Genomic DNA, 27,110 nt, shown 5'->3' on the forward strand with positions numbered 1-27,110 from the left:
ATAAAAAAGATGAAGTAAAAAATATATGTAGAAAAGTCCAAGGGCTGGAGAGACGACTCATTGGTTAAGAGCACTGACTGCTCTTCCAGAGGTCCTGAGTTCAATTCCCAGCAACCACATGGTGGCTCACAACCATCTGTAATGGGATCTGATGCCCTCTTCTGGTATGTCTGAAGACAGCTACAGTGTACTCCTATAAATAAATCAAAAGAAAAGAAAATCCAAAGTATAAAAATCTCCAGGTCCTACCATCAGAACAATACTTGGTACTGTTTTGTGGTGTTTCTTTCTCTTCATTATGTATAAGAATTCATTATGGAGCTGAAATAGCTCCCACCCTCACCCCCAGTTCTCTCTTCTTTCAAACAGATACACAAATTGGTTCTAGAATGAAGACTGTGTATTTCCAACCATTTTGCTCATACTGTTATGTATACATATGTGCCCACGGTATAGAATACTGTTGAGACAGGGTCTCAAACTTTATATGTAGTAAGTTTGACGTTGAACTTCTGGTCCTCCTGGCTCTACCACCCGAGGGCTGGTCTTTTAGGCATGTACCACTACATCTAGCTTATGCAGTAACCGAAGAGCCAGCTCAGTGCTTTGTGCATGTTAAGCATGCACTATTCCAACTGAGCCACACCCCTCCAGCAATATAAATATTATTATTTGTGGATGGTCTTGGTTTTAGTTTTTAATCAATAATACATCTAAACAGAAAATTTTCAGAGCCAAACTGTTCAAAGTAGAAGCAACAAGGGTTATGCAAGCACTCTTCCACTGAGGTTCAGCCCCCCATCGCTTATCTTTAGAGAAGGAATCTTGTTTAGTCCTGGCTGTCCTGAAGTTCTGCATGTAGCTTAGAATGATCTTGAACTCCTGATGCTCACACTTCCCCTTGTTTTAATTTGCCTCTTACTTTCTTCAGGTCTCCAGGAAACCTAGAGAAAAACAGATATGGAGATGTACCCTGCCTGGACCAAACACGTGTGAAGCTGACAAAACGAAGTGGTCACACTCAGGTAGATAGATTAATGCTGTATTTTTCTCAGCACCATGGGAATTAAGACTCTTTCAAGGTGAAACTTAGTATTGTGCTGCAGGTGGATGAAATGGACTCGACACCAGAGAGATGACATTTGAGTTATGATTTTGATGTATTCTGTTGCTGGAGACAGTCCTTAAATACCCATGTCGCCATACCAAAGAGAATAAGTCAATTTTGTTGTGGATGCTGACAAGCTGGTATATTATGTGGGTTTTTGTTGTTGTTTGTTTGCTTTTTTTTTTTTCATTTTAATGCAGGATCTCACTATATAGTCTTGCCTGGCCTGGAACTTGCAGTATAGACCAGGTTGACCTTTAACTCAAGTAGATAAGCCTGTCTCTGCCTCCCAAGTGCTTCCATTAAAGGTGTATGATAGTCTGGTCTACAGAGTGAGTTCCAGGATAGCCAAGGCTAAGTAGAGAGACCCTGTCTCAAAAAAAGGGAAGGGGGGCATGTGCCCAGCTGTTATTTATAGTTCATGTCTGTGCACATGGGTACATGTGCCTCAGTGCCTAGGAGGAGCTTAGAGGACAACTCTTGGAGTTGGTTCCTTTTTCCCACCACATGGTCCCCACACTGAATCCCTCCCTTCTCAGGTTTTGTACAAGTGCTGTTACCTTTATTTGAGAGGGCTACAAAACCTACTCAAGGAAAAGAACGATTAGAGCAAAGTCAACCAACCCCCGACTGGTTAGATGGCTCAGCACCTCAGGGCATTTGCTGCCCAGCCTTACAAGTTTAGATCAGTACCCAGAATCACATGGTAGAAAAGAGAAAAAAATGACTTCCCTAGAGTTGTTGTCTAACCTTCACATAAGTGGTGTGGTGCACATATGTGTGCATGTGTGCCCTAGCACCACCCACACAGCCACACACCACAGAAATAATAAACAGATGTGGGGGGGGATGTCCTAATCAAGCAAACAACCTCTCCCTTCCCACAACTTACTATCGATTATAGTTCCTCTTTCAAAGTAGAGAAAATTAAGAGCACCTATTTAACATGACTTGCATTATACATATTTGATATATCAGCCTTTATTTTGCTTGAGGATAATTTTGAGAAAATCATGGGTTCTGCTTTCACGGTTTCTTGACCCTTCTATTTCAGGCATTCATAGTCCTGCCCAGGATTCTTATTCTTCTCCCATGACAGATAGCCAAGCTTTTTACTCACAGTACTGCTGAAATTGCCTTAATATATTCTCTTCAGGAGTGAAAGATAATGATTGAGTGAAAAAAATACCTGGTTTTTTGTTGTTGTTGTTGTTTTGGTTTTGGTTTTTTTTTTTTTTTTGAGTGCTCTGTTACCAGTGTATATAGCAGTGTTGTGTAGGTTTGAGTGAACCCCAGTATACCAGGATATTTTTTCTAGTCATCCTAAAATAATCTGAGGATTTGCGTCTGATTTATTTGCAGAATTGGGAATATATTTGTGGATGAGTATAACAGGAGATGATTCTAATCGTTCTGTAGTTAATCTGAAGATCATTGCCTGACTTGTAATTCCTTTGCTACAAACAATGCTAGAGACTGTTTTCACAGTAAATGAACATTTACGTCCCTGCCCTTGAATTTTCTTTTTTGAATTCAAAGGTTGTTATGCAGCCAGTCTGGCCTCCTGTCTTACTCTCCAGAATTTTTCGTTCAGAGGCATTTACCACAACACCAGCTTTGTTTGTTTATTTATTTGTTTATTGACAGGGTCTCATGTAGACCAAACTGGCCTCAAACATACTATGCACTCTGGGATGACCTTGAACTCTGTTCCTCCTGCAAGTGCTAGGATTACATGTAGATAGCACCATACCTAGTTGTTTGTTTGTTTGTGTTGCTAAGGATTGAACCCAAGGCTCCATGCTTGCCAGGCAAGCTCTCACCAAGTCATAGACACAGCCTAGATGTACATTTTTGTAAATTATGTCTCATTTTTAGTTTCAGTGGTGTGTTTGTTTGTTCTTATCTTCTGTTGCTATGATAAACACTGGCTTTGAAGCACCTTGAAGAGGAAAGAGTTTATTTGGCTTTCATGTTACAATCCATCCTCAAGGGAAGCCAAGGCAGGAACCTAGATTCAGAACTGAAGCAGAGACTATGGAGGAATGCTGCTTACTGGCTTGTTCCCCTGCAGCTTGTCCAGTTTGCTTTTGTCTGAGAGTTTATCTTAACGTTTTCCTTTGTGTCTTTATTTTATTTTGAGGTGTTTCGTTCATAAGTTTTCTTTTTATTATTATTATTTTCTATTTATTTATTATATAAGTACACTGAGCTGTCTTCAGACACACCGGAAGAGGGCATCGGATCCCATTACAGAAGGTTGTGAGCCGCCATGTGGTTGCTGGGATTTGAACTCAGGATCTCTGGAAGAACAGTCAGTGCTCTTAACCACTGAGCCATCTCTCCAGCCCATAAGTTTTCATTTTTAAAGAGAGGATCTCACTGTGTAGTTCAGTTGGTTTAGAATTTACTATTGTAGACAAAACTGGCTTTGAACTTGATGTGATCCTCTAGCCTCTGCCCCTTGAGTACTGGGATTACAGGCATATGCTACTATATAGGACTTAGATTTTTGTGTATGGTATGATGAAAGGGTTATTGTGAAATCTATCCATCCATCTATTCGTCCATCCATCATCCATCCATCCATCCATCCATCCATCCATCCATCCATCCATTTGTGCTAGTACATTTGCCAAAGTGAAGCAAGTGGCCCACAGAAGCACTCTTCCACTCAGCTATATCCCTGCCTCTTCTTTACTCCCTTTCATTACTAATAAAAATATCTCATGATCTACCTGCATGCTAAATTGGCCCTCTTACTTTTCATTTTCTGTTTGACAGGAAGAGAACATCCATACCTTGAATTGAATTTACCCAGCACATACATCATTTTAAGAGTCAAATGGTATATGTGTGTTCTTTCAATGATGTCTCCCTTTTATTATTAGACAGATTACATCAATGCCAGTTTCATGGATGGCTACAAGCAGAAGAATGCTTACATTGGTACACAAGGTAAGCTATTTTAGCCTTACATGTTGATTTTGTGACTCCTGTGTGTGGTTCCCATTTCAGGTGATTTCTTAATTTTAATTAATTATATGTGAATGAGTGTTTGGTCTGCATGTAAGTCTGTATACCATATGCGTGTCTGGTGTATGTAGTAACCAGAAGAGGGTGTCAGATCTTCTGGAGTTAGAGATGGTTATAAGCTGCCATATGGATACTGGGAATCAAACCTGTGTCTTTGGGAAAGGCAGCAAGTGCTCTTCACCACTGAGCTCTCTCTCCAGCCTATTCCCAGCTTTTATGTAGGTGCTAAGATCCAAAACCTAGTCCTCAGATTGAACAGCAAGCGTTCTTAACTGTTGAACCAACTTTTCAGCATCTAGATTTTGTGTGTGTGTGTGTGTGTGTGTGTGTGTGTGTGTGTGTCCCTGACTGTTGAACCAACTTTTCAGCATCTAGATGATGCGTGCGTGCGTGTGTGTGTGTGTGTATGTGTGTGTGTGTGTGTGTGTGTGTCCCTGACTGTTGAACCAACTTTTCAGCATCTAGATGATGCGTGTGTGTGTGTGTGTGTGTGTGTCCCTGTCCCTGACTGTCCTGGAACTTGCTCTGTAGACCAGGCTGTTCTTGTACTCAGAGATCCACCTGCTTCTGCCTCCTTAGTGCTGGGATTATTGGTGCTACTATACTAACTCAGATGTCATAATTTTTAAAGGAAATTTGTCATGACCACTAAAATCCTGGTTTCCATCAAATTTGGTAGTTGAAGAGGACAGATAAATTTCGAGTTTCAATTCCAAAAGTGCATAGAAACTCACTACAAAGCGAAAAAGTAGCAATTTAAACCTATAATGTTATTGACTACCAGTAAAGTTTTGGACTGTGATTTAGTCTAGTAATCCAAGAGTATATGGCATCAGAACTCAGTAGTCTGTAATCACACATACATATCATGCACACTCATAATCAAAATCTGACTCAGACTGGGAATGTAATTTAGTGATACAGCACATGCTTTAAAAATTTGCATTTGAGCTTTACCATCTCAAGAAAATAATTATATCAAAAGAAATCTGAATCTAGTTATGAGTAACAAATCAGTCAAATCCAGATCATTGAGCACAGGACAAGAAAACTAGCACAGTCTAGGCATATTGATACATGCTTGTAATCCCATGACTCAGAGGAGCCCAAGTTCAAAGCCTGCCTATTCTGAGTAGTTTATTGGAGGCAAGCCTGGGATTACACAGCAAGACCCTATCTTGAAAAGAAAAAAGTAAGTGGCTCAAACTCTTTAATATTAATGTCATGAGAAAAGAAAAAAGGAAGAGATTCTAGATTACTAAAGAAAGAACTAAAGGTAATGTGGGCTTATGATGTATCCTCTATAGGGAGAAAGTGGTATTAAGGACAAATTACTGAGCTGGTTGTAGACTTTCTATCTGTAAGGTTATACTGGTGTTCCATTGGATGCTACTATGATGATAGATAGTGACATATATGAGGAATGAAAATTAAACATGTACATATATATGTATACACACATGGCAGGGGCTCATCTACTTTAGGCTCTTTGATACTGGCTGTGTAGTAAAGGATGATAGTGAACTCCTGAGCCTTCTGCTTCTCCCTTCCAACTGCTAGGATTACATGCAGGGGCTATCATACACAACTCTAGAGGTCTGATATTTACATAGATATACATGTATACTATTAATATTTCTAATGTCATCTCTTATGAATATGTACTATATTTCAAGAGCATAATCTTTGATTATTAAAGTAAATCTGTAAAGTAGGTTTTTAAATTTAATTTAGCGTGTGTGTGTGTTTAGTTTATTTAAGCAAACTGAAACTCAATTGGTTAAGTGACCTTGAATACATAGCTATTAAGAGAACCAGAATTTGAATCCCTATCTGGTGCAAAAGTTCTCTCAAGCTAACTCAGTAAATTGGTTCTCTGTGTCAAAGTAAAGCAGTCACTTTACATCTATAGAAGTCCAGTTATATTTGTGTGGTATCGTATGTGCTCACACAAACATACACACACACACACACACACACACACACACACACACACACACAAACATACACATGTGAGTATGTTTATTTTTGTGTGTGGGCAGATCTAGAGGAGAGTATCAGGTGACCTGCTCTGTCATTCTCCACCTTGTTTTTTTGAGATAGGGTCTATCACTGAACTTGGAGCTTGGCTGGTGGTAAGCAAGCCCTAGAGAGCCTTCCTTTCCCCCCAAGTGCTGGAGTTATAAGCATGTACACCATGCCTGCCTTTCTATGTGTGTTCCTGGGATTTGATTAAGGTCTTCATGGTTATGTAGCAAGAATTTTTACCCAATGAGCCATCTCTCCCAGCTTCTTCGTTTTTATTTTCAGATAGCCTTTGTTGGTTGGAGCTTGCTGGGTGTGGTGTTACACATCTGTGGTGTTAGCAGAGGCTGGGGGCTGGAAAGTTGTTGGGTACTAGGGATCACACGCAGGTCTTCATGAAGTAAGCACATTGCCAACCATGCAGCCCTGCAGCCCCTTAGTGTATTTGCTGTTGTGTGTTTTGAGATAGTACCTCAGTCTATAGCTTGGGCAGGCTTGAAACTCACAGTGATCCTCCTGTCTCAGACTCCCAAATGTAGAGATCATAGGGATGAACCACCATACTCAGCTTCACCAACATCTATTATTTTGATTTTTGTGTTTTGACAAGGGGTTTCATGTAACTTAGGCTGGCCCCGAACTCTCTATACAGTTGAGGATGATTTGAACTCTTGATGTTGTTGCTGCCTCCTCCTTCCAAGTACTGGGATTATAGGCATGCCCAGCTTGCACTCACATCGTATGATATTAGGATATCTTCCTTGTGGAAGCAGACACTGACAAAGATATTTAAGGCTTTAGATTGAGTCTAGATATCCAAGAATGTAATATGCATTAAATTAGATTCAAAATTCACAGCTCCAACAAATGTAATTGTAAGAGCTATACTTTAAGACAATTATATTTTAAATTTTATGCAAATAGGTGTTTTGCTTATTTATATGTCTGTGTGACATGTGCGTGTCTGATGCCAATGGAGGCTAGATGAGGTGCTGGGTCTCCTGAAACCGTAGTTACAGATGGTTGTGAGCCATCATGTGGGTGCTGGCTCTATGGAAGAACAGCCAGCACTCATAACTGTTGGTATCTCTTCACTCTCAAGTTTTCACCATGGCAAGCTACATAAAAAAAGATTTGCTGTCGTGAGGTGAAAGGTTTATTCTGTTAGCTGTTTTATTTGCCCATATCTATAAATATACATAGGAAAGGTCTTGGAGATGTTGGAAAATGTTTACATTGTCTCTGGATCTTAGAGTTAATGATTTTATCTTCATTTTCCTTTTTTGTTTTTATTTTTTTTTAGACAGGGTTTCTCTGTGTAGTCCTGGCTGTCCTGGATCTCTTTTTGTAGGTCAAATTGGCCTCCTACACAGAGGTCTGGCTGCTTCTACTTCCAAAGTGCTGGGACTAAAGGGGTGTTCCACCACCATTTTATTTTCATTTTCTAAATAAATCACAACAGTTAAGCATTACCCATACATGAACACCAAGAAGGCAGTACAGGCACTTTTCTGCATCTCTAAGTCCCGCCCTCATTCAAGCACCATTGCTTGTGCTTCTCACATACTTTATTACTAGATTCCCTGAGTTCTGATGCTCAAACCCAGGGCCTTGCACAGGACAAACACGTGTTTGACTATTGACCCACACCCACTTTATTTTTCCATATTCAAACCATGGCTAAGTACAGATAATACTTGATGGTGGCAGAGACAGTGGGATCATTCATTCAAGACCAGCCTGTGCTATACATTGAGACCCTGTTTCAAAAGACTCTCCCTCAAAACCCCAAAACTATTGTTAGAATTGGCATAGCTAAGCAGTTAGAATATCTGATAAACCAGACACAAAATTCAAGGTAGGTAGAGAGAGGGATTTAACTTCCTTAATGGCACATGATAAGGATTTAGAAGAAACAGATATGTTTCCCAAATTAGGATGTCCCCTCACTGTTTTGATTCTTTTTTTTTTTTTTTTTTTTTTTTCGGAGCTGGGGACCGAACCCAGGGCCTTGTGCTTCCTAGGCAAGCGCTCTACCACTGAGCTAAATCCCCAACCCCCCCTCACTGTTTTGAATATGGGAAATCGAACCCAGAGCTTTGGGCATGCTAAGCACGAGCTCTACCACTAAGCTATACTGCCTCTTACCTATCTTGAGATAAAATCATCTTAATTTTCTTATTATTATTTTATGTGTATAGGTATTTTGCCTGCATTAAAGTCTGTGTACCACATATACGCATTGCCTACAGAAGTCAGAAGAGGGCATCAGATCCTCTGGGATTAGAGTGGTTGTGAACTACTATATGGGTTCCAGGAACTGAATCTGGATCCTCTGAAAGAACAGCTAGTGTTCTTAACCACTGAGCCATTTCTCCCTCTCTGAAATAAGATCCTTTATTCTATCTTTCTGTATCTGCCTGTCCATCTGTCTGTCTGTCTATCTTTGTTGTGATGGAGCCTATCTTTGCAGAGTAGGCTGTCACTCTTCCTACTTCTTGTCTTTATTTTTGTTTTTAAATTTTTATTTATTTATTTTTGTTTTGTATGTAGAAGTGTTTTCCCTGCATGCATGCATGCACTGACCATGAGTGCTAGAAGACAGTGTCAAATCCCCTGGAACCAGATGGTGGTGAGCCCTCCTGTGGGTGCTAGTGTTAGGCACTTGTTATCCCAGCACTAGGGAGGCAGAGATAGGAGGATCCCTGGAGCTCAGGGTCTATCCAGTACAGCTAATAGGCAGATACCAGGTCCTAGTGAGAGACTCCATCTTGAAACTAAACAAAACAAAAATACCATGAAATGCAAAACGAGGTGGGTGGCAGCCAAAAGGCGACACTGGGCATTAACCATTGATTCCACATGTATAGGTGAGTAGCTATTCATACATGTGTACATTCTCTCATTCGTTCACATACAAAATATTAGTTGACACAAACCTTGGAACCATTGGGCTTTCTAGTCTAAATTGACCTGTGATATTACCCTGTTTCTCTGAAAATAGGGAAAAACACTGGGAAAACAAAATATCATCCCGAGGAGTTGTTACAAAGACATTTGTCGCAAAGTACTCATCATAGTGCAGGTTCTAATTATAACAGACAATTTCGAAAATGGCATTTATCCTCCATATCTGTTTACTGAAGTGTGGATTTTCTTTACTGTCTGATGTAATATGCTATAAATTAAATGGTTGAAGTATTTAGGACCAGCTGTGCCATCCAGGGCTTAGGGAAGAAAAAGTCCTTCCTGTGTCCCGATCAAAGAGAGTCTAGAGGAAGACTGGGCACTTAAAAATAGAAGGCTGGGAGAGATGACTTAGCATTTACCCCTCTTCCAGAGGACCAGGGTTCAGTTCCCAGTGACCATATGGGGAGGCTTATAATGCTTGTAACCCTAGGCCCAGCAAGTCTGACCTCTGCAGGTGCCCACACACATCTGCCATGTACGCCTACATCCAAACACACACATACACAAAACTAAAATAAGTCTTTAAAAATGGAGTGGTATTACAAGGTGAGGGAGACAGTATAATGAATGGAACAGAGTCAGAGAGATACAGTGTGTCTGTATTGTCCTTTTTTAGTATTAAACTGTAAGGGGAAAGAAATACTTAGAAAAATACATTAGAATGGTGGTAGTAACTTAGACCAAAAAAATGATAAATTCCTTACTGCACTGGAACCCCATATAAAAAACAGGGGAAAGGGCAGGTGTAGGAAAGATACTTTAAGGGCAAACAATTACTAGATTTTCCTTGATAACTTCTGGGAGACGATGGAAATGGGTGTGTTAAAGTTGACCACCTTTTTTTCTTTTTCCGTTTTGTTTTTTTGAGATAGGGTTTCTCTGTGTAGCCCTGGCTGTAATGGAACTCAGAGGTCCATCTGCCTCTGCCTCTGCCTCTGCCTCCCAAGTACTACGATTAAAAGCATCTATCACCACCGGTGGCTGTCCACTTGTCCCCTCTGTAGTGTGAGTGTGCTGTTGTTATCCTAGACTATCTCCCCCACCACCTTTCCCTCCACACAGGGCTTCTATGTGTAGCCCTGGTTGGCCTCAAACTCACAGATATCCACCTGCCTCCCAAGTGCTGGGATTAAAGGCATATGTCACTCCCCCCACCAAGTGACTCCAGTTTTTTAAAAGAGTAAATGATTTAAAAATACTGAGATGACTTGCACAGTAAAAGTGCTAGTGTTACAGGTCTAGTGGCCTGAGTCAAATCTCCTGCACCATGTAAGGTGGAAGAAGAAAACAAACCTAAAATATAAGTTCTTAGCATTCAGGTCCTGTCAAAGCCACATGTACACTGTGGCAGGCCTGCTCATCACATCACACCCCAACACTTATAAACAAAACCAGCAGTGATGATAATAATTTTAACCAAGAATACTGGAAGTCCTATTATTAGAGATAAGAAAATTGAGAAAGAAAACTTGGCATGGTGGCACATGCCTATAATTTGAATCACAAGTTTGAGGCCTGTCTGAATTATACAGTAAGATCCCGTCTCACAAAAGAAAAAGGGAGTGAGGGAAGGTAAATATATAAGTAAGTGAAAAGATTTTGAACAAGACTAGGTCTCTGTCCTAAGGGATTTGAGACAGTGGGACACAGAAGTAGCCTGGTTTAGTAGTCAATGTATTATGAGGCTGAGGGCTAGTGAGGTAGAAAGAGAGATGGGTGGGCATAGACTTGACACTGTTACCATAGATATGGTTGTCAAGGCTCTGTGGTTCAGGTTCTGAGAGGGTCTTTAACAATGTTCCTACATGTGGCTCACCTGGACATCTTTAAAATCTGAACATTCTCTTTCCTTTTATTTTTGGTACAGAGTCATTTTATTTATCTTTAAATTTTTATTTTTATTTTGTGTGTATAGGTGTTTTGCCTGCGACAGTACATGCACGCAGTGTCCACAGTGACCAGAAGAGGGCATTAGGTCTTCTGGAACTAGAGTTATAAAAGCTCTTAGCTTCCATGTGGGTGCTTAGAATTGAATCCAGTTCCTTAGAAAGAGCAGCAGGTAGTCTTAACCGTGTGTGTGTGTGTGTGTGTGTGTGTGTGTGTGTGTGTGTGTGTGTGTGTGTGTGCTTAGAATTGAATCCAGTTCCTTAGAAAGAGCAGCAGGTAGTCTTAACCGTGTGTGTGTGTGTGTGTGTGTGTGTGTGTGTGTGTGTGTGTGTGTGTGTGTGTACGTACGTGCGTGTGAATGCCAGAAAGGGGCATTGGATCCCATGAAGCTGGAGTTGCAGGCTGTTGTGAGATACCTGATGTAGGTGCTGGGAGCTGAATTTAGGTCTTCTGCAAGAGCAGTATGAGTTTTCAACTGCTGAGCCATCTCTCCAATCCTGTCATTCTGTTTTTAATACTCACCCATACGGAGATGGTACAGTGTGTTTGAGGACCTCCCTGAATAAGGAGAGACAAGACAGGGCTCATGTGAATACTTGTAATCATAGTACTTGGGAGGTGGAGAACTGAGGAACAGGAGTTCAAGGTTCTATTGGACGACAGTGAGTCTGAGTCTGTATAAGATCCTGTTTCAGTCTGTGCTTCAGAGGTAACTATTTAAAGGACAAGTTTAGAAAGAGAGACCTGCTTCTAAAGGCCTGCTCTCCTTCCTCTCCTTTCATTCCAGGTCCTTTGGAGAACACCTATCGTGACTTCTGGCTCATGGTTTGGGAGCAAAAAGTTTTGGTGATTGTCATGACCACCCGGTGAGTTAGTCTTATATCCATAGATTCCCTGACCCTAAGCTTGAATGATTAGGAAAGCCATGCCACATCTGTAGTTAGCACACTAGGACACGGTGGGGATGGTGTTAGCCTTGAGATAGATATGTAATCCATAACTGTAGGGACCTAGGGCTAGTTCAAGCCCCTCCACCCACCAAATGCCAGCAGCTTACCTTTAAGCTGCCTCTTGTCTGAAGAGGAAGGGTGCCTTCCTGGCTGCTGAATTGCCAGTTCCCTTAGCCCTTCATTTCCTTCTTCTTCTGACTGCTATTCTGTTCATTCACATCTCTACCTGTAAGGGAACAGAAAAAAGAGGGTTGAAACATAAGGCAGGAAGTTCTGAATAAAGGGTTGTTTTATTGCCAAATTTCAGGAATTTCATATTTTATTAGTATCATCATTATTATAACCTATTTCAGATGGGGAAGAAGATGTTTGCTTAGTTCCCTTCCTCAGATATTGTCAGTAGCTATCTGTAGTTGGGAGAAGTACTACCTCATTGTTCTCTGAGGCCACTCAAAAGTGGTGAGATGAAGTATGTGGACTTAGTTACATACAGGAATTGTGTCTTTTCCATTCGTGTGTCAGCCCAGGGCCCTCTGTGGAAAAAAACTGAGCAGCGGCTAAAGTCTAGGCCTCCCTGTGTTTTTGCTACTATGTGTGAGAAATACAACCAGGTTATCAGGAAAGAGTCCAGATGATACAGTGAATGTACAATACATGTCTGCTAAATGTATACATGTAAGAACAGTAGCTGTTTTAACGCCTGTGTAGAATGAAGAGATATCCTTTTTCTGCCAAGTATCAGTGGCTGCAGGAGCAGTGCAGATCACATTGCTATAAACTCAGCAGTTTGTGGTGGGAAGCAGCTTACAGCTGGTTGAAGAGTGAAGGCTTAACTTGCTCTCTATGTCTTCAGCTTTGAGGAAGGCGGCAGGAGAAAATGTGGCCAGTACTGGCCTTTAGAAAAAGACTCCCGGATCCAATTTGGCTTCCTCACGGTGACTAATCTAGGAGTGGAGAACATGAACCATTATAAGAAAACAACTCTAGAAATTCACAACACAGAGGTAAATGCAGGTTTCTATTTTCTCACTCTTTTGAAATTAGGGAAGCTCCTTTAAAGAGATTCTCACTGAAGGCCTACCTTTAACCTCAGCACTCAGCAAGAAGAGGTAGATATCTATGAGGTCAAGGTCAGCCCGGTCTATGTAGTGAGTCCAAGGCCATCCAGGGCTACATAGTGAGTCCTTGTCTCAGTAAAACAAACAAACAAAAAAGAAAATGTCTAGAGGGAATAGGCAGGATTTTACGGAGGTAATAAACAACTCTTGTTTTTCCTGAAAACAAGATCAAGATGCTCAACTGAGAGGCCAGTTATGTAGTGCCCACCTTTAATCCCAACACTCCAGACAGAGAAGTTGATCTCTATGAGTTCAAGGCCAGCCTGGTCTACATAGTAAGCTCCAAGTAGAGTCACTTCCCATAACTCCCTTTTAAAAATAAAATACTCAACTCAGAACTAATAGAGTTATTATCTCAGTAAAAGAGTGGCATTAAGGGGCTGGAGAGATGGCTCAGCAGTTAAGAATACTGACTGTTCTTCCAGAGGTCCTGAGTTCAATTCCCAGAAACCACATGGTGGCTCACAACCATCTGTAATGGGATCTGATGCTGTCTTCTGGTGTGTCTGAGGATAGCTACAGTGTAATCACATACAAAAAATAAATAGAAAAAAAAAAAAGAATGGCATTGAAGAGATATGAAAATGCCAACATTGGGAGTCTGGATGCTAAGCCATGCTTACTACCCTTCCGTGGGAGCCTGAGGCGGGGTTACAAGCTGGAAAGTAGCTTGGACTACACAATACAGATCTTGTCTCAGAAAAACTACAGTAAGGGACTGGAGAGATGATGGTTCAGCTGTTAGAGTACTTGCTACTCAGTCATGAGGATGAGAGTTCAGATTGTAGCACCCATGCATCCAGCTGGGGGTCTCATTCATGCTTGCCATCAGATCTGATGGAGGTAGAGCAAGAGACTCTAGACTTTCTGGCTATGGCGTAGTTGAAGATACCTGGCTCCAAGTTCAGGGAGAGACCCTGCTTCAAAAGAATAAGTGGCATGTGTTGGAGGAGGACACCTGATATTTTTCTCTAGCCTGTATGTATACAAATGCATGTGCACTCATGAACATAGATGTATAGGCACTCACAAATGAAATAAGTCACTAAGAAATAAATATGTTACTGTCTTATTTTGAGACAGTGTCTCTTAGTATATAACCTTGGCTGACCTGGATCTCACTATATAGATAGACCAGACTCAGCTCAAACTCATAGAGATCCATCTGCCTGCTTCTGCTTCCTGAATTCTGTGGTGTAGAGGTGTGCCCCACCATGCCTGGCAATATATATATATATTTTTTAAAGGTTTATTTATTTATTATATATATTGTAGCTATCTTCAGACACACCAGAAAAGGGCATCAGATCTCATTACAGATGGTTGTGAGCTTCCATGTGGTTTCTGGGATTTGAACTCAGGACCTCTGGAAGAACAGTCGGTGCTCTTAACCACTGAGCCATCTCTCCAGCCTGCAATATATTTTTTTAAGGAAGATTTTTTTCTTTTATATTATCATTTAATTGTAACATTTTTCCCTTTCCTTTTTTTCCCTCCAAATTGCTCTTTCAAATGTATAATCTCTATTTCTCCTAATTGTTATAACATATATATATTTTCACATGTATATATTTATTTGTAAATATAATCTGTTGTATCCATTTAATTGCTTGTATTATGTTCTAGAGCTGACTGTTTGGCACTGGACTAATCGTTGTGTTCTTCCCTGCCGAGGACCACTTCTCTGGCTAATTTTTTGACTTGTTTTTAATAATAAAACAATAATACAATAATAATTTAATAATGACAATAATAAACAAGAAATGTGGATGCTATAATATAGCAATTTGCCTTCCCCACCATGTAGCTGTTCCTTTGGGTTTTAAGTAGAAAAGCAATTGTGAAGAAAGTTGACAGCGGCAGACAGGATCCTCTAAGGTCTTAAGAATTTGGCAAGCCAAGGGTAGGCAGAGTAGACAGGAATGGTGGCATTAACTCTCTCTTCTTTTTCATATAAGGAGCGGCAGAAACGCCAGGTAACCCACTTCCAGTTCCTAAGCTGGCCAGACTATGGTGTCCCTTCCTCAGCTGCTTCCCTCATTGACTTCCTGAGAGTGGTCAGAAGCCAGCAGAGCATGGCCGTAGGCAGCCTGGGAGCACGCTCCAAAGGGCAGTGTCCTGAGCCACCCATTGTGGTCCATTGCAGTGCCGGCATTGGCAGGACAGGTACTGTGCCTCTTAGACTGGTGATGTGTCCAGAGGCAGTAAGGGTGGAGAGGAGGAACTAAATGCTTAGGGCATGTCTGTGATTAGAGAAAGAACTCATTCGTTCCCTTGGTGGCAAACTGCTATGACAATCATTTTTTAAGGTCCTTTTGTATTCCTTATGCTGGAGATGCTTCTTACCAAAATGTATGCTTTATAAACCAAGTTCTTGGGGTTTTTCATCATGGTCTTCTTTGAACTTTGTGAACTCTGTCATCACCATGATTGTGGTCCCCCGAGAGATTAGCTGGCCCTCTCTTAGAGGCTTCTTCACCCTGTGCTGGTCTTGTCCTCCCCACCCCGCACCCCTTTGTTGTTGTGAGTGTTTTTGAGACCAGGTCTTACTATGAAGTCCAATCTGATCTGGAATTTCCAGCAATCCTCTTGTTTTAGCCTCCCAAATGATGGGAGTATAAGTTTGTGCTACCTTGCTTGGCTTCTGTGTCCTTCATTGTGTGGGCTTTACTAGTGCAGAGGTCTCTTTTGGGGAATAGTCAAAACTGTATTTGTGTTAGCTCTCTAGAGAGTTGTGTTAGATGCTCTAGAAACTGGGTGTAGAAGTACAGCTGCACTGTCTGGTATTGAAGAAGCAGCGCGTTCTTCCTCTGTGTTACCTCCTACTTATTCTTCTATTACCCTCGTGTATGTCCTGAGAGACAGGAGACCCTCATTTCTCTGGCCTTTAGCATGCCCTGTGACACTCCTTCCAAATCCTTTTAGGCTTAAGTCCTCTGGCCATTAGGCCCTGTGCCCTTGAATTCCTGTACCCAGTCTTGCATGGCGATTTGGTAAAAGGACGGAGACAGGAGAGGTACATTCATGTTATTTCCTTCCTTCTTCAGGTACCTTCTGCTCACTGGACATCTGCCTGGCACAGCTGGAGGAGCTTGGCACCCTTAATGTGTTCCAGACAGTGTCACGAATGAGGACCCAGAGGGCCTTCAGTATCCAGACCCCTGAGCAGTACTACTTTTGCTACAAGGCCATTCTGGAGTTTGCAGAGAGGGAAGGCATGGTTCCCTCTGGTCACAGCCTGTTGGCCATGGATGGTCAATAACTGTTTCACAAGTTTCCACTTGCTGGTCAGCCTTCCTTAAACTACCCTGGACACTGCTGAGCCTATAGGCTGCCATCAGTTATGCTGAAGCCATGGATCAACCTCTTTCTTGTGTCTCCCAGCGCACATGTGCACGCAAGGCAGCCTTTCCCTTTGGCTAGATAAATGTGGTGAACTTGCCACTAGAAAGGGCCAGCAGCAATATGTTCTTAATTCCTAGCACCTGCTATCAAAGTGTGCCTTATCAAAACCAAATTGTGGCTATTGATTTTTGCCAGGGTCCCTGAGGTAAGTGGGGAAGGACCCCCTCCCCCAACCCCCATCTCCCAATGCCATTCTTCTGGACATCTCCTTCCCTTTGCTATGATTTGACAGGGAGGTTTGGTGAGCATTCACCTTCCTACCCAGAAAGCTTGACCAAGTTACATATTCTAGAGAATGTCCCGAGTGCCAAGCACGTTTATACATAGGGCGTGTATTCCAGTCTTTTCTGTCATTCTGTGTGTGTGTGTGTGTGTGTGTGTGTGTGTGTGTACGTATGTGCACTTACGTGTATGGAACCATATGTATGTGTGTACATAATATATACTGTATGTGATAATTATGACCGTATACTATAAATACATATACACACAGATACTCTTTGTAGAAGTTTCTGGGGCTTTATGTTGCAGTTCAGCATTCCTTGCTTCTTGGACCCTGCTGATTATTCTGGACTGGCTGGGGTTGGGGATCATGGCTCTCATGTTGTCAGACAGCAGAGTGACAGAAGACAACACATACTTTTTTTCCTGGGCCACAGGCCCTCTTCCTTAATGATATCTTTCCCTCTGGAGTCTATGCCTGTTGGAGCCAAACATACTGACTTACGGTAACACTGGTTCATTTTAGCATGGGTGTCCTTCATCTAACAAATCCTCTGTTTTCTTTGCTGATTTGGGGAACAGACCTCCACTGTGATTCCAGACTCTGTCTTAAGACCCCAGCAATGGGGGACCAAGGCTAGAAATGAATTTACAGAGCTGCCAGAGCCCACAGTAATCGGTACGAAGTTTTAAGAGGAATAAAGGCGAGCCCAGAGTGAACAAGAGGAACCTGCCATGAAATTCCCTTCTTGGGAGGACAAACCCGGGCCTCTCTTTCTTGTGTTGGAAGATACCTTTCTTTATGCAACTCTTCCTTGTCTACTGAGATGCCCAGCTCTCCCTGCCTGCTAGCCTGCCAGATCCTAGACCTCAAACTGGATGGTCTGTGTCATTATAAAGCATACTCCTTAGGCTGGATGAGGCTGTTCCTTGTAATCCCTGGTCCCCTGCCCATACAACTTGTTCCTGCCTTTCCCCAGTCTGATTCGCCAGGAATCGAATCAAGAGTTCCCAACACTGTGTTCCCACAAAACCTTATAGAACCCCTAAATCTTCCCTTACTCCAGAAGATGAGGTTGGCAGCTGGTCAGAGCTCAATAATTTTATACTGTAATAAGATCTTTGAATGTGTATATTCTTATTTTTTACAATCATTTCACTTTGTATTTAACATCAATGGACTGAGTCAGATTCAGTAAATAATTGTAATGTTCATATTCAATATCTTATAGTGGTACAGTTTTGTATTTACCTATAAATATACCAAAATGATTAAACCCTTTTAGTTTCATCAATTTAACAGTCTGCGGTTGGGAAGGTGAGGAGGGAGTCCAGGAGTTGGTTCTGGAAAGATGGGGAGGCATGGGGTGGAGGAGATCCAGAACTTCAGTATCTGAAACTCAGTTCTGAGTGGCACCTGTTTATGCAGGCTGTGTTTGCTGTAAGGAGCTGAGTGCCAAGTGCTTTGTCTCTTATGTCACTTCATGGAAACTGCACAGTTCTAATGAAATCCTCTGCCCTTTCTACATCTGTCTCCCATTTCTCCAGTGCTGGAATTACAAACATGTGCCCCCATACTGGGCATTTTTCACCTAATTCTGTATAAATGAGAAAGGTGAGGCCGGGGCCTCACCAGTGATTTGCTCTAAAACTGTAACCCAAGTTGATCTGCTTAGCAAGTCTGCAGACTTGGTAGCATCAGAAACGGACTGCAGCTTAGCTTTGGAAACTCTTAGGACTCTTGTTGCTGCTGTTCTCTTTTTAGAGTATAATTAGTTTTGAAATTCTAGGATGGTTCATGATTTTCTTTTGTTTGTGTAAGTTTTGTTTGTTTGTTTGTTTGTTTGTTTGTTTGAGACAGGACCTTACCATGTAGCCTAAGCTGCCCTTGAACTTGTAGCAATTCTATCTCAGTCTCCCAGGGGCTGCTTCTCCCAGCTTAGGTAAACTAACATTGAGCTGTGTTCCACTGACAAGGAGCCCTTGTTCCTTGTAGTAGACTAGAGAGACGACAGGATTGGTGACACTCTCCTAGATGGGGATCTCATGCTCTATCCTCAGGTTTGCATTGTTTCAGAGGGTTCATGCTTCCAGAGAAACCCCATAATACTGCCCTGCTGTTTCTCTCAGACAGCAACCAACACTGGCCCCATAGGAATACTCTTCACATTCTACCTGTTAGCCAGTGATGAGCTGGCTTTGCCTGCAATATGCAAATATTAGGGTGTTGTAAATAACAATAATAGCAAACATTGAATGGAAATTCACATTCTAGGTCCTGTTCAGAAAACTCTATAAATATAATAAGCTCATTCACTATCAACACCTACTTGAAACTAGGTACTGATAGAAGAAAACATTTGAAATACCAGATACTTAACTTGCTATGGCTGTGGACCTGTATCCCAGAGAACCTAAGGACCTGTTTCCTCGTCTGCCAAAACATTTTTTCTTTATGTTCTTACCTTACACAAAGACTAATCTGTCAGACGCGGTAGAATGTGACTGTGATCTCAGTATTGGAAAGGAAGGGACAGGAGGATCAGGAGTTCAAGACCAATTAGGCTATACCAGTAGTAGGAGCCCAGCCTGGGCTATATGAGACACTGTCTGAAGAAGAAAGAAAAATTAAGACAGAATCTCTGAAATTTGAAGTCAGAGAGATGAAATTTGAAATTAGATTCCAGAAATACTTACGGTTGGTGAAATACACAGGAAACAGCATTAACGATTTTAAAGAGCCTGGAAGAGGTAATTCAGGATTGTTACTTGTCCAAACATGCTGTACCTTTGCCCTGTAAATTGCTCAATTCAAAGTTGTGCACCAGTTCCTCAGTACAAATTCCTGGGCCAACCCACTTGTGGTTGAGTGAATACAGGATGACCCAGGCATTCAAATGGTTATTTAACTCATATCTTCAGTTCTGGGCACAGCCAAAGATATTTCCTGAACATTCAATAAAACCCTGAGAAAAAAAAGGATTCCATAGTTTTTCCCCAACTGTTATTATGCAGTGCTATCTTTATTAGTTTAATTTTTTTTTTTTTTTTTTGGTTTTTTTTTTGGAGCTGGGGACCGAACCCAGGGCCTTGCGCTTCCTAGGCAAGCGCTCTACCACTGAGCTAAATCCCCAACCCCAGTTTAATTTTTTTTTAAATTTTGGTGGCTTTTAAGTTTTTTATTATTTATTCATTGGTTTTTCTACAGCGTTTCTCTACAAAGGCCTAGCAGTCTTGGAACTTGATCTGTGTACCAGGCTAGCTTTGAATTCATAGGAATCTGCTTGCCTCTGCCTCATAAGTGAATTAAAAGCTGGAATTAAAGGCATGTACTACCACTGCCCAGCTAAATTCTTTAATTTTTCAAAAGTTATTTAGTACTTGTCTGCCGTGGTACATGTGCTGGTCAGAGGATAACTTTTGAGAGTCCATTCTTGCCTTTCACCATGTTGTGGAAATGTCTGCCGTGCTGCATTTTCTAAGCCACTTGACTGGTTGACTTCTAGGCTGTCTCCTTTCTCTACCTCTCATATCTCCCATAGGAGTGCTGGGTTACAGATGCAGGCTGCATTTTCCTTAGGTTTCAGGGATCAAACTGAGGTGGTCAGATTTGCTAGGCTAGTGTCTTCACCCATTGAGCCGTCTCCCCTGCCCTTATTTATTTATTTTTTATTTCATTTCCTAAGAAATTATAAAAGTCTTCCTGGCTCAGCCTTCTGAGTGCTGAGATCACAGATGTGTACAATTGTGCCTGTTCTTTTTAGACTGAGTCTCACCAAGTTACCTACATTGGTCTCAAATTTCTGGGCTCAAGTGATCCCATTGTCTGAACTTCCTATGTAGCTGGGACTACAACAGAGACTTGTCACCATACCTGGCTGTTGTAGCTTTTGCCAGTGTGGGCCTACCTGTCGTAGGGCTTTTGAATTTGAGGTTGGTTGTTTGAGACAGGGTTTCTTATGTAGACCATGGAACTCAAATCCGTCGTTGCCTGCCTCCCAAAAGATTCAAGGAGTGTGTAACACACCTGACTTGGTAATAGGCATGAAAGGGGTCAAAGGAGGAGAAGCTCAGAACGTTCAAGATGTGAGGGTTATCACATGAGAGCGAATAAAACTAAGGAAAAAGTGCTTAGTGAATGAAGAATATTGTGGTACAACGAAGACTTCTGCTTCAGATTGGACTCTCCCCCCTACACACACACACACACACACACACACACACAACACACACACACCCAGTACACATACACACAACACACACAACTCACACACTCACACACTCCTATAGTTTCTAATTCTTCAGGAACAAAGGATAATTTTTTTGTTTTCTGTTCTTTCCTGCAGCTAGAACATCTGTGAACAGATCCCCTGGCATCTTCAGTCTAGGAGACCTGCCATTGCCAGTATCTGTTATAATGTATTAGTCAATGGCAAGTATAAGATTGTGGGGATGGAGGAGGCTGAGGTGTTTGCAGCAGGTGGACTATGTGGTGTCAGGATCCCAGGGAGAACTGGCCCTTGCTCATAAAAAGATGAGTCTCTGGGCAGCGGGCTTGATTATTAGTGTGCCCTGAGGGAGGTGAGCTGCGAGGCTAAGGTGGTGTAGACGCAAAGATTTTGCTAGAATGACTGAGGTCTTTAGTGGTTGTGAGGTTTTAACCTATCCAACTCAACCAAGTCCTAGCCTCCTTCATTAAACAAGCATATATTATGGGTCCACTGACCCTAAATCTAGCTTGTTGGAATTCTCAGGCCCTTCCTTAGGCTGGATTAGCTCCTGCTTTAGCTCCCCAATTTCCCATTTTCAAAGGCTCTTTTTTTTCCCCAGACTGTTGCTATTTCCTTAACATTTCCTCAAGTCTTTTCTACTTGGCCCCCAAGTTGGATGGAAACTAGGTTTAGGGCCAAGTATGGTAGTATAGATCCTTAATCCTAACACCAGGAAGCAGAGGCACATGCAACTCTATGAGTTCGAAGTTGGTTTGGTTTACCTAGCAAGTTCCAGGACAGGTAGGGTTACACAGAGAGACCCTGTCTCAAAAACCCAAATGAAACAAAAGAGGAAGTAGAGGAGGAAAACGAAAGACAGTACCTCAGAGGTATCCTCCATTCAGTCTTTGTCTTCTCTATTGCTCTCAATGGCCCAACACATGTTTGAGAACTAAAAAATTAATTTAGCAAGCATCCCAAGACTCCTAATTTATGCCTTATGTCTTGGACCTGGGTATCAGTCCACTGGCCACAGTTAGGTAGGAGTAGAAGGTCCACCAGCCCGGAGGTCAGGCTTAGCCCTCAAACAGGATTTTGCACTGTGCTTCCCTAAGCAGAGGAGTCTGAGGTTTTCTCTACAAAAAGGAGTCTCGCACTTGGGATGTTGTTTAATCTCCCAGTACTTTTAGCCATAGCTATCATAATGCCTTCCTCCTAGTTCAGATAGACTTGTCATTAGGCTAAGGCTTTGGAGATCCTACCTAACTCCAGTAGAATCTCACTAGGGAAGATAGGTACAGGGTGGGAGCTATGGTAACTTCTTAACCATTTAAAGTAGTTAATATGTTCTGATGGCTACCCAGACTTGATGACTAGAGTCACTAAAGACCCCTTCACTTTAGACTGACTTCCCTGTACTTGTATACCATATTGAAGTCTAGTGGTTTTCTAAGCTACTGCAGAGTTTTGTTTTAAAACCTTTAAGTCCAGCCAGACGCAGAGCAGAGCAAAGGTCAACAATTTCATCTTGTAGAGTTTCTTCGTGGCTTTCCTGACTTAAGCACATACCCTACAGGGGCTTCTGGGAGGAGGCTTGAGTGGGAGGACCGTGGACAGGGCTCAGGCCGCCTCCACTCAACCCAAACTACACCCCCCATAGTAGGCTTCTCATTCAGATTTTATTTGAATAGGAGAATCTGTTATTAAAATTACCACTGATCTGTAAAACAATGCCAGATAAACCAGGGGAATATACTATTTTTACATCTGTTTTCCTGATTTAGAATAGTAGTGGCCCTGAGGGGTCAACTAGTGCTCAGTGAGAAGACATTTTCCAGGTACTGTAACCTCATTCTTCAAACCCACTAAAAAAAGTTCTAACTTTCCAATAGGAAATAATGCAGTTTATCTCATTGAGGACAGGTAGTTAGCTAGAGATTAGAATTTCTTCTTTGAGGTCTGCAACACCAGGGACTTTGCATTTAAATTTAGTAGCTTTGAGAAAGGACGAAAAAGTGAAGGATTCCTAACTGTATGCTAGGCATACTTATTTTAAAATTTCTGGAAGTCCAATGTAGTACAGAATCTTACTAATCAACAGAAAAACAATTTGCTTAAATAGTCTAGCTAGGAAGTGGTCAAACATTCCGATCAATAGTTCTGAGGGTTGCCTTCCTCCTAGCTTGAATCTAGGGAATAGGCAGAAGGATCAAAAGTTCAAGGTCATCTTTGTCTAGTTCTAGGCCAGTCTGGGGTTTTGAGAGAGCTTGTCCAAAACCCTCGAAGCCTAGGAGTCAGGGTGGAGAGCTCAATCTCCTGGAGAGTGCTGAGCTGGGGGTGGTGATCTGCTCTGTCAGCAGTCACTGAGTAAAATCCCTAACTGAATCTTAAGGCAGGAAGATCACAAGCAAAGGGGGCTCAAAGTCCATGAGGTAACCAGCAAGATCCTGCTTCAAATTTTTGTAAAAGTTAACAAGAGCTAACTAAGCACAGTGTTCACATTTGCATTAGTACTATTGGGGACTCAGGAGGCCCGGGCAAGGTCATGAACTCCAGGTCAGCCCGGTGTATGTGAAACCCTGTCTTAAAAAAAGGTGTGTTGGGTTGGGGATTTAGCTCAGTGGTAGAGTGCTTGCCTAGGAAGCGCAAGGCCCTGGGTTCAGTCCCCAGCTCCGAAAAAAAAAAGAACCAAAAAAAAAAGAACCAAAAAAAAAAAAAAAAAGTGTGTTGGTAGGGAAGGGGTTGAGAGATAGCTCAGTAAAGTTTTTGCCACACAAAATGAAGACCTGAGTTTGACTTAGAAGCTTTTACCTCCAGCCATGGGGAAGAGAAGATGGGCCAGAGACACTCTGATCTGTGAGTGAGTTCCTTTTTGTGGATGGGGGTGTGCATATCTTATGTTCATGAAATAGACGGAAGGTTCTGGGGTGACAGTTTCAAGTCTACTGTGAGTTAAAGACCAGTGTCTGTGTGTGGCTGGTAGACTAATCTTGTTTCTTTGAGTACACTTTTTCTAGATCTGATCACAAACTGCTGTCAGAATTAGGTAGGTATGGTTTGTGCTTCAGAAGGGAAGGCAGGGTATTTTCTCCAAAGGCTTCGACTTGGATCATAGCCTGAGTGTATGCAGAAACAGCATATGGGAGAAGGAACAATTTCAGGATTTGGACTTAGATACAGTTAGCTTGGCTACTTCATATAGGTAAGCCCCTCCATTGTCTTAAGACTTGCAGGGTAGTTCACACACAGACATGTGGTTTTTCCAAGGAGGACACTCCTCCAGATCCACTCAATTGTACCTTCACTAGTTGGCAAGTGAGAAATATTCAGTGTCCACATAACACTGAGAAACAGTTACTGGGTTCCCCCAGTGCCCCTTGACTGCACGAATACTGAGACCCCAAAGTTGAATTAGTATAGTGGTTGTCCTTAAGATCTCAATCTAGAGAGTGTTCAGAAGGGCGTAAGTGTCAGCCGTATCTTTCTCCATAATGAGAGTGGAGACATAGCTGAACGGATAAGAGTTCTTGTTGCTCAAGCATGAGGACCCAAATTAAACTTTCCAGCTTCCATGTAAAAAGCCCAGTATGGTTTTTTACATACATACCTGTAACCCAAGAGCTGGGGAGTAGCAGATGGGGAGGCAGGAGGATTACTAGAACTTGCTGACCAAAAGCCTAGCTCCAGATTCAGGAAAGACCTTGTCTCAAGGGAATAAGGTAGGAGTTGGTGGCAGAACGCTTGACATCCCTCAAATAACGCATTGGTGCACATAATACTCCATGGGTGCATACATTGGTACACATGCATGTGTGTGCATTCACACACATGTATGCGCATACAAAGTAAGTAACTAACTACAGCATGCCACTTGCTGTTCAGGTAATAGTCAAATGCCTAGGCTTCTGACCTCCACTGAGATTCAGAAACTTTATTAGGTAATAATTGTATTGAATTATAATAGGGAAAGAATTATTATCCTTAGAGAAGGCTGAGCCACAGATGAGGATGGACTAAATAGGAGCCAACATAAATGGGACTCAGCATTTCTGACCAGTGTTCTCTCTGTAGTACTACTGTGTTCAACTGATGAACACTGTTCTGTTTATGCCTTCAGCTAAAAGTTGATCCTCATCCTAGGGAGGATGAACACTGACTTTCACGGTGCTGTCAGGCCTCATACTGAACCCACTGTCCTCGTCTCCTGGCCTTTCCCAGTACAAAGTTCCAGCTACTGACATTCTAGTTCCTGTGTACCAGCTGGAATGACCATTGTCCTTCCTAACTCCATACTTACTGCCGGCCCTGTCTCCTCGTGGCAGCCTCCCACGGGGGTTCCAGTCAGGGAAGGATCCTTACATTATCTTTAAGGACCCTTTCTGTATACCCATGCTCTCCCTCTTCTGGGAACGGAAGCCCTAACTAGGAAGAGATTTACCTGAGCACAACACTGGCTGTACCAACCCTCTTTCCTCTAGTAAACCACAGAAGGCCATTGGCTGCCTCTTTAATTACCTACACGGAGCCAGCTACCTCCTCTTCCTTGGTATTTTCTCACATATAATTCTCTTTAAAGGAGATGAGATCCACTATGTAGCCTAGGCTGGCTTCAGACTCACAAGGTCTTATTCCCTTTGCCTCCCGACTGATGAGATGACAGGCATGTATCACCATATCAAGCGACGTATTATTTTCTATTAAATAACTGGGGGGTTGGAACAGTCTTCCAGCTGGCAGAGGATCCTTTCCTGTTCATATCCTACCTGATACCCAAACCTTTCTTCAATGACCTCCAACACACGTGGTTCTGGGGGGTTGGGCTGTAACTCAATTGGAAGAGTGGAGTGCTTGCCTAGCACGTATGAAGTACTGGATTGGATTTCCAGAACCACGTAAAACCGATGTGGTTGTGCACCGCTATAATCCAAGTACTTGGGGGCGGGGGTAGGGTAAGGGTTGAAGCAGGAGAAAATGTCCTTTGCTATGAGTTTGAGATCAGTCTGGGCTACATGACATCCTGTCTCCAAAACAAAACAAACGGACACAACAACAACAAAAACAGTTTCTTGTTCACACTGTGTGCTCTCTGCTCAGCTCTTTTGAACAAGTATGTTATTGATAAATAGCAAATGAAGTGGGTAAGAGCTTCATCTGTGGGCTATTATAAGACTTCTGGGTTAGGTGACCAAGAGGGGGAAGATTTACCATTGCTTTTCCCAATCTATCCCCCAACCCAAGTGCACTTTGTTGCCTGTAAATTCACCAGTACAACAGCCTCTATGCCTCCCATGTTGCTTGTTGGCACCCTTTGTTCAGACTTCTTGTAGAATTCAGCTGCTAGCTTAATGGAGTTACCTACATTGGAATGACTGTGGATCTACGTACACACACACAGAGAGAGAGAGAGAGAGAGAGAGAGAGAGAGAGAGAGAGAGAGAGAGAGAGAGAGAGAGAGAGAGAGAGAGGAGAGAGAGGAGAGAGAGAGAGAGAGAGAGAGAGAGAGAGAGAGAGAGAGAGAGAGAGAGAGAGAGAGAGAGAGAGAGAGAGAGAATGCGAGCGCGAGAGCGCGCCAGGGGAGGGAGAAGGGAAGGCTTTTCCTTACTTCCTGCAGCAACTCTCTGAATTTGGAGGGTAGCGAGAATATTCCAGCCAGTTTAAAATTGCACTAGATAGTAGACAAAGTGAAATATCTGGTTTACACCCCACAGCGGCTCAGACAAGTGCCAGTTTTCCAGGCTTTGGGATTTCATAGCTGAAAGGCACCTAACAATGTAGACTGGACACACGTTCAAGCCAAACAGCCAGGAAAGTCTAGACGTTGCAGCCAATCGCTACTTACCTCTAATCCAACCAAGTGCTAACCAGGGCGGACCCTGCTTAGCTTCTGAAATCTGATGTGTCCAAGTGGTAAGGCCACAGATTGTTACAGGTTTATCCTGACCCAGCTCCAAATAGGTTGTGTGCGTGAAGGAAACTGGGGCCAGGTAGTTAAGATGCACCTCCTTTAGCTTCCACCCTGAGGAACTCCGAATTCCAAAAGGCCTAGTCTGAAGTCCTCGAAAAACTCTTAAGTGGCGGTGTGGGAAAAGTAAGAGCCTCTGCTTTGGATGCGACTCTTACTCGTGGATAGTTTAATTATTTATTTTTATTTTTGTGTAGGCAAGGGGCGATCAATGAA

General features: G+C 42.3%; 1 protein-coding gene and 2 long non-coding RNA genes across 9 annotated transcripts in view; 1 reads left to right on the forward strand and 2 right to left on the reverse strand.

Annotated features, from left to right (window-relative positions):
- Ptpn9 (protein tyrosine phosphatase, non-receptor type 9) overlaps window positions 1-17,998 on the forward strand; it is an 81,178-nt gene extending 63,180 nt beyond the window's left edge. For 3 of the 7 annotated variants that reach the window (XM_087560684.1, XM_087560685.1, XM_087560688.1), the window contains 6 exons: window positions 932-1,025; window positions 4,000-4,066; window positions 11,814-11,892; window positions 12,830-12,980; window positions 15,053-15,260; window positions 16,142-17,998. In XM_087560684.1, the coding sequence (XP_087416810.1) occupies window positions 932-1,025; window positions 4,000-4,066; window positions 11,814-11,892; window positions 12,830-12,980; window positions 15,053-15,260; window positions 16,142-16,356 (814 nt within the window). In that variant the 3' untranslated portion in view covers window positions 16,357-17,998. 7 annotated transcript variants of the gene reach the window in all.
- On the reverse strand, window positions 11,045-12,920 carry LOC102553607 (uncharacterized). Its single transcript, XR_015627710.1, has 3 exons — window positions 12,785-12,920; window positions 12,084-12,202; window positions 11,045-11,584 (listed from the first exon to the last, which is right to left on the reverse strand). It is a non-coding gene; the product is annotated as an uncharacterized LOC102553607 (long non-coding RNA).
- Window positions 16,283-27,084, reverse strand: LOC148004149 (uncharacterized). The gene is made up of 2 exons (XR_015627712.1): window positions 26,772-27,084; window positions 16,283-19,463 (listed from the first exon to the last, which is right to left on the reverse strand). It is a non-coding gene; the product is annotated as an uncharacterized LOC148004149 (long non-coding RNA).
- Between the last annotated feature and the right edge of the window lie 26 nt (window positions 27,085-27,110).

Source organism: Rattus norvegicus, chromosome 8 (genome assembly GCF_021556685.1).
Source record: "Rattus norvegicus strain SHRSP/BbbUtx chromosome 8, alternate assembly SHRSP_T2T, whole genome shotgun sequence".
Lineage (NCBI taxonomy): Eukaryota > Metazoa > Chordata > Mammalia > Rodentia > Muridae > Rattus > Rattus norvegicus.